The sequence below is a fragment of the Phycomyces blakesleeanus genome, assembly GCF_001638985.1.
Source record: "Phycomyces blakesleeanus NRRL 1555(-) unplaced genomic scaffold PHYBLscaffold_6, whole genome shotgun sequence".
NCBI lineage: Eukaryota > Fungi > Mucoromycota > Mucoromycetes > Mucorales > Phycomycetaceae > Phycomyces > Phycomyces blakesleeanus.
In genome coordinates, this window is record NW_017265139.1 from 2,425,458 (window position 1) to 2,433,215 (window position 7,758).

A 7,758-nucleotide genomic window follows, 5' to 3' on the forward strand; every position below is an offset into this window, starting at 1 on the left:
ATATTATAATATGTATTTCCCTTCTAGTCACTGATCTTTTCTCTTTAATTCATATATTGCATCTATTACCAAAAAGAAGACCAAATACAGCCAAACATCTTACTTGGGCCATACCAGTGAGTTTGTCATTGAAAAGAGCCCCAACCAGTTGAAAGCACCAACTGAACTTATTAAAAAACTCGACATTCCTCTGCCTAACAGTTGACGGGATTGTCAAAAAGATTCGAGACAAGAGGCAGCACAAGCTGCAAGTCTGTGGATGGTGCTAAGAGAGCTTGTTATCCAAGACCACTACAAGGAGTATGTTTATATATATATATATATACTACTAATAATAACAACACAGCCACACTATTAGAATTACGTAAAGAGACTTTAGAATACTTTGATGATATTGACAACATAAGTATTTCTATGTGCAAATAATATTCATTTTACTGGTGAAATAACTCTCAGGAGAGCAACGCTTGCTGAAGAAGAAGAGAAAAGATGAAGATACTCTCTTGAAAAGGCGCGAGTTCATCGTGAGTCTGCAGCCTGAAGCCCATCATCTAATGCCGAAAGCGCTAATATTAGGGGGACAAGGTTTCCTGCTGGGGTGCCACCTTTTCTTGGGGGAAACGATGTTTTGGTTTTACCAGACCACAAATTGAGATTTGTTGTCTGGAATCAAATAATCATATCTGGCCCCAAGGAGACATACTTATCATAATAGATACTTTAATACAAGACAGGATAATAGCTTTGGCTAAGTGTAAAAGCATCCTCTTACATATACAATATCCTTCTTACAGATTTATACTACCTGTAATAAATTATTTGATGTAGCCAGCTTACTATTTCTAGCTACAAGTGTAAATTCCTGCATATTTACAATTGCCATTGCCATGTCAAGGTAACCATTCACTGGTGAAACAGGGAGAGGTTGTTGAATAAAAAATGGTCTTTTACATTAAAGAAAAAACATAATTCGTTATTGATAGGATTCATATTGAAGTAATTTCTAGAAAGAGCTTACTAACATTATGGTTTCTAATTGCTATCTCTGAGAAAAATAACATTTTTTAATACAAATGACTAGTGAGTTCTTACGAGATGAGTACACAACAGAAAAGAGGTTAGACCCCGGGTGAATGGCCACAATTAATTAGTCCGGCAAAAAAGGCAGTGCCAAATCAGGAAACATCGTCCCAGTAAGATTGTTGTAAAGCAAGACTTTAATTGTGCTACAGCGAAGGATAGAAATGTATAAATTTAATGTCATATATATTTAGAGAATAATTTGAGTTGATATTCTGTAGCGAACTGAATCCACCTACTCTGACATGCTGTAGATAACACAACGAGTTTGACGACAGAGCTATGATACAAGGCAATGCTGTTGGAGCTTTTAGATATGTTCTAGACGGAAAAATGATGATTTGAATCAAGATCAAGAAAAAACCGTTCTTGGTTCTGATAAAAGAGAAAAGTCTAATTTAATCAAACTTATAACATGCTAATTAAAAGAAGTATTTACTAGCTTTCATCCAGTAAAATGCTTTTGGTAATGTATGTTATTCTTATAGATCGACAACTTGTATTTATTAACAGGGATTGTAGATTATGGCTGCACAATTTTGTTTTGAATATTAAGGGTAATGTCAAATACTCAGATACAGGCATGTACAGACAGTTTATCATTCAATTTTTTTGAACAGGTGAAACGATTTCAGCATCCAACCCTTGGTCCCATGATATCGTCTGTAAATCACGGTATGATTCATGGAGTACAAGTCGAGGAGTTGCCACACTTTATATCTATATATTTAGATTATTATCCAAGATAAAGATTAAAGATAAATCCCGAATATATATATCTACTGATCTTGCAATATATGTATACACCATTTCATTCAAGGAAGCGTATTTCACATAATATTATATCATAGCATTTGTACTAAATATAGTCATTTATCCAAATTGGAGATAAAGATAGCTTTTTTGATTAAAGAAGTGTAGATCGAGTGATATCAGCACATATATAAACAAGTAAACCTTTACTGGGGTATCTCTATCAAGTTTTCCAAATTCCATTGATACTAATCGTATGTTTTTTTTTATTATTCTTTTCTTTAGAAATCACGTCGTATTATTCAAAAATTCTTTATTCTTTATTTTATATTTGAATTTATGCTTTTGCTTAGTTTAACCGCGCGCATTTATATTATATATGATCAAACTAATGTCGTATATATAATTTTCCTATATTGATAATACAGGCTCTTTATCTATTCTTTACACATATTCACACATATATACGCAGTGCCAATCACAATATCCAATTATCCTTTTGCTAGATCAGACACCCTTTTATGATATCTCATTCTTTTAGTTATCATAATTTGATTCTGCCCTGAATATGGTGCTGAATATTTCTATGCTTTTGAGTTCCTTGTTTTTTATTTTTATATTTAGACATAATAATGTTTGTAACTTTGAGTATACAATTGTATTTAATTATCTTAACGCATACTAGTAAAAGTCATATCTTACAGTATAATATTACTTAATATTTAATGTAAAAGTCAAGTGAGCCAAGAGTATAATATAATATCCTTAATTGACAAAGTAGTCTAAAGGTATATATCTGCCCGCTAATTATTCGGGCCAGACACTTTTCCTCTCGGGCACGACGTTTCTCTGGAGCACTACGTTTATTGAATTTCCGCCTTTCACCATTTACCGGCCTCATAAAAAGTGACTTGTTGTCCGGCATCCAGCAATTTTATCTGGTCCCTAACCACCCAAAGTAGTTTATATGAGTAAAATCAATCTATCAAAATATAAATAATTTAATTCATGAATAAAGTACATCTTCATTTAATATAACGGAATTTCTAGGTGTACTTAAGTAGTAACCATATTAAAATTTCTATTTTTTTTATGCAGTATATACAAAATATACAATTTGTAAACGTCGTGCTCGAGAGGCAAAATGTCGTGTCCTAAATGTGGCGATAGAATAATTGTGTTCAAGAAAACTGTTGATGCAATATTTTACTTATTGAAAGTAAAGCTTCTATAAGTATAATTATAGAGGTTTCTAGAATTTTACTTTACATTTTAAAGAGTTCATATTCAATGCAATGTCTTTTTTATTGTAGTTCTCATGCAATAAACGCACAATATAAAATAAATAAATAAAAATTGTGACCACACCTATTTCTGTAAAAACACAAGATCTATTTGGTTTTCGTCAACAAATCATATACCTGCTGTTGCTGATGAGTCATTTTTTCACGATTTAACTTGAGACATAAATCATATATTTTCATTTTATGTGATTTAAGTGGAAAAGATTATAATCCATATAATTTGCATTTTTTTCAAAAACTTTCGTAATAGATATAAAGGTAATGAAGCCTTTTATGCCTAAGAAAGTTTGCATAGCAGTAAAGCTAATATATTTTTACAAAATTCATGTTTTTATTTTTTATTTTTTATTTTTATTTCTTCTGTAAAAAGTCTTTCTATCATTTCCTTGCAACATGTACATGAGATATTTTATCAAAAATACAAAAAATGAAAAATATTCATATAAGACCAAAAAAAGTTTTTAATTACATATATTCAGATAACATATGAATCCAGTAAAAGTTTCATAGAAAACAAATGAGAAAAAAGTGATTCTACAAGCAAATACAATATTTTATTTTATTGAAAAAAACCAAATTTTTGAGATATTACGTTAGTTTTCTCATGATCGACCCTTTCAATTCAACTAAAAATTCTAGAACACATACATATAGCTATACACTACTTGGATCCAAAGTTATAGAGAGCCAAGACTTGAATTGATGAAATAAATAGATGCAAATGCATAATATAACATATTCGAAGATAGTTTGGCTCGGTCTGTGTAACACCATCCGATATTTATGATTTTTAATTCGCTGGTTATAAGTGTAACTCGAAGGGTAAAGTACTTCCCACGAATGATCTCTAGAAAAAAACAGAGCAGAGAGTCATTTAACCCACAAGTGATAGATAGCTTATGTTGACACAAAGAAACAAATTGATAAGATTTATAAAGATTTAAAAAAGATTGTCTAGCTAATAAAATATAAAAGTAAATGAGTAAATAAATAAGAAAAGATCTAGCTAATAAAATATAAGTAATAAAGTATAATTAAAAGAGTAATAAAATAAAAAAGAATATTGAAAAGAAATTATTTTGGAGTAAGATCAATTGGTTGATCTAGAACAGAATGGAGAGAGAGCATGACATTTCGGCAATCATGCTTGTTAAATTCTTTGAACTTATTCCAGTAAGTATCAAAGTTATCATCAATTTTATTTCTGGCACAACCTAAAAAAAAATAATTCAGGAACGGTTGGCCATTTTCTAGAGATATTACGGGAAAGGTCAACTGTTGTCCAGTGATTACTGTTAACATAATTAAAAATCAGAGGTTGTTGTTGTTTGGTTTTGTTGTTGGGAAGGGCAAATGGGAGAAAGGTTGTTGAGGGGGTGTTGGGGTTGTCTGAGTAGACGCAGACTGGTCGTATATATGTGTCCGCAGCTAGTTGAGCACAGTCAGGTGTGTTAAACCACATACTGGCATCTGAACATACTGGGATGAAGTTGGTGTTGGTGTTGGTGTTGGTGTTGGTGTTGGTGTTGCTGGTGTTGCTATAATCGAGTTGAGAGACATATTGAATGATTTTTTCTAGTTGGCTTGTGTCAGTACCGAAGGTATTTGTGTACAATGTTTTGTATTTCGGCAGGGCGGCTAGCATATCCCTTTTTACAAGTGAAAACTTATTTTGATTTTTGTAGATCAAGTGGGCAAGGACCCGAAAACCACACCATCCGTCAGCAGTAGGGCTAAACCCACCCTTGACATCATCGATTATCTCATGAGAGACAGGAAAACCGGGCTGGAATTTGACCCTCTTGCCAACAGAGGTGCGATTATCATACTGGTAATCTTCTAAGGCGGTGGCGGGTCTTTTGAACCCATTTTTTTGGGGGGCATCGACTAAAAAGTATATAAGTATAAGACGATAGTTCTCTTTATGGATTCAATTACACTGTAAAATAAGAAAGCATATTACCTGGGTCGAGAGGCTCTTGTTTTATTTTTGTTGTTTTATTTTTGGTGGCATCGACTAAAAAGCATATTCGTGTAAGACGACATCCTTCCACATAAATTCAATTAAAGTAAAATAAAAACACATCTTACCAGGGTCAAGAGGCTCTTGCTTTATTTGTTTTATTTTGTTTTTGGTAGCATCGACTAAAAAAACATGAAAGTATAAGATGGGAATCCTTTCTCATAGATTCAATTACATTGTAAAATAAGAACACATCTTACCTGGGTTGAGAGGCTCTTGTTTGTTTTTGTTTTGTTTTTTGTTTTTTGTTTTTTGTGTAGCTGCAGGCTTTCCCTCCCTCATTTTAGCTCTCAGTCTAACCATTGCCTTAAGGCCAGCCTAGTATTTCAAGATACATATTAGTACTTTGTTATGTTATTTTTTTTTATCTTACATGACCAGACGAAACACTGATCTTCCTCCAGTTTGCCCGACTAAAGTCTTTGGGAAGGTATTTGGGACGTGCACCACCCTTTCTTCTGCCAGGATATTTAATTTTTTCTGGGGCTTGAAAGTTAATCGAAGGGTGCCCAGTTTTGCCTTCGAATTCAGAAGTGACCTTCTTGATCTTATTCAGGAGGTTAGCCACTTGCTGGCTGCCCTCACAGGACCGAAACAGTGACTCGAGTTTAATTACTTCTTCCATCCACACCTCTGGTCTTTCCTCAAGCTGGAAGTTTTCCCGACAAGTGTTGTCCCTTGGCTTTACATTACGAGGATCAATAACCCACCTTTCAGGGATATCAGAAATATAGATATCCCTTCCAGCAGGCAAAGAATGGCGACAAGGTAGACCATACTGGAGCTTGTTCATGCATTCACAAACAATACTGCTTTCACATTTCAGTCGAACCTCTTGGTCTATTACCAGTAAAGCTCGCTTTGAGACCTTCATGAGCAGTCTAGACAAAAGCTTGTTTCGTCCAACAAGAGGGTCAACCGTGGTAGATTCCCTGATCTCCACATTCCGGAAGTCTCTCTCAAGCCTCTCGATATATCTTGAAATATTTTCAAAGGCGAGATCCAGAGAAGCTATTGCAGATATACCTCTCTTTAAGGCTTGATGGGCACTTTCCACTCTTTGAGATGTTGTGCATCCAAAATGCATTATCTTCTGAGTAAGATAACCTGCCCACTTCTCTTGGCATGTAATCCACCTGTCATGAAAATATGCCGAGACTGGCGCTTTCACATTGCCATTTTCTACTTCGGAACCAGCAGATACAGCGTTGAACTTATTCAGCGCCCAGTCAAACTCCTTCTTACTTTTGCTATGGATAATATTGGATATATATCCCGTCAGCTCTTCCTTTTTTTTGTACCGAGCCAACTTTTCCCGAAAAAGTCTTTTCCACACTATTCAGCATGTGCCAGTAACAAAGCAGCTTGCTGTTGTTCGGAAACTCAACATCAAGAGCGTTCATAAGTGCAGCACACTTGTCTGTCACAAAAACTGTGCTAAGAGCCTTGTCTTCAAAAACAAGTGCCTTGAGTTGCTGGAGGAACCAAAGATATGTGCCTTGCTGCTCGTTAGAGACCCAGGCAAAGGCAATGGGAAACGATTTGAGGGTTTCTCCTCCGAGGTTGTGGATACCTTCCACGCAAATCAGCGGCATTGACAAGTTATTGGTAGAATATGTAGCATCTACCACCATAACTTCTGAGAAGCGACGAGCTCTCTCCATCATCTTCTGATTGGTAAAAAACACCCTCTCCAGCGAATTGTCCCCGTTTACATCATAATGCACCTGGTAACCTTTTGCTTCCATCATCTTAACAAGTCCAGTACCCGCATTCTGGGCAACAGGGGCAGAAACTCGAGCAAAGGCAGCCTTGATATTGTTGATATCGCTAACGTACAGCTTATGACCATCGTCTTTTTCGTCTGTGATAGCCCTTTGGATCTCACGAGTCTTGGCCTTTGTCTCAACAAGTTTAGATATCTGCTTGGCGTCTTCGGCAGTAACTCTCGACAATCTGCCTTTCAGAGTCGATTCCAAGCATTTGTCATCAAGAGGATGATTGTGATGGCTCTTCATTTCACTAGAAGCTTTCAAGGGAAGATATCCTTTGATTCCTTTCTTGTAAGATAGCTTTATCATGTAAGGACATCCGGTTTTCGAACTAGGGCGGATTTTTACGCGATCGCAGTCTTCAAGTTTATGGGTGTTTCTATAGTGACCACCCCTGGCGCACTTTAAGTAAACCCGGGTTGGTTTACGGTCTTTAGTTGCAAGAGTGAAGTTGTTAACAAGTGCATACTCCTGCATCTTAGAAATAGCCACAGTCATGTTGGAATAGCCATTGACTGGTGTAGTGGGAAAGTCTTGTTGAACGGGATAATATTCATTTCCGTCGATAAAAATTGATTCTTTATTGATAGTATTCATGTTGAAGTGATTTCTATTGAGCGATTGTTAACATCGTTTTTACAAATACTAATTTGTAATGATAGAAGTAGCACTCTTGTTTCTTCTGATAAAAACACTATATTATGTAAAAGATGTCTAATTCTTACAAGATGAATATATAAAAGAAAAGAAGGTTTTATAACGGGTCTTTCACTAATTTCTTCAGGACACAACTTTTTTTTACTTTCAGGTACTCTGTTACCATTGA

General features: G+C 35.1%; 2 protein-coding genes across 2 annotated transcripts; both read right to left on the reverse strand.

The window, feature by feature from the left end:
• Nucleotides 1-519: 519 nt before the first annotated feature.
• Nucleotides 520-889, reverse strand: PHYBLDRAFT_143454 (hypothetical protein; the record flags this gene model as incomplete). Its single annotated transcript, XM_018430987.1, has 2 exons — nt 520-663; nt 806-889. 2 exons carry the CDS (start codon nt 887-889, stop codon nt 520-522), a joined length of 228 nt encoding a protein of 75 aa, XP_018294530.1.
• A 2,925-nt stretch (nt 890-3,814) lies between these two features.
• PHYBLDRAFT_166455 (hypothetical protein) lies at nt 3,815-5,785 on the reverse strand (the record flags this gene model as incomplete). Its single annotated transcript, XM_018435418.1, has 6 exons — nt 3,815-4,095; nt 4,401-5,024; nt 5,101-5,184; nt 5,229-5,282; nt 5,361-5,478; nt 5,534-5,785. The coding sequence occupies 6 exons, from the start codon at nt 5,783-5,785 to the stop codon at nt 3,815-3,817; spliced, it is 1,413 nt and encodes a 470-aa protein (XP_018294531.1).
• Nucleotides 5,786-7,758: the final 1,973 nt, after the last annotated feature.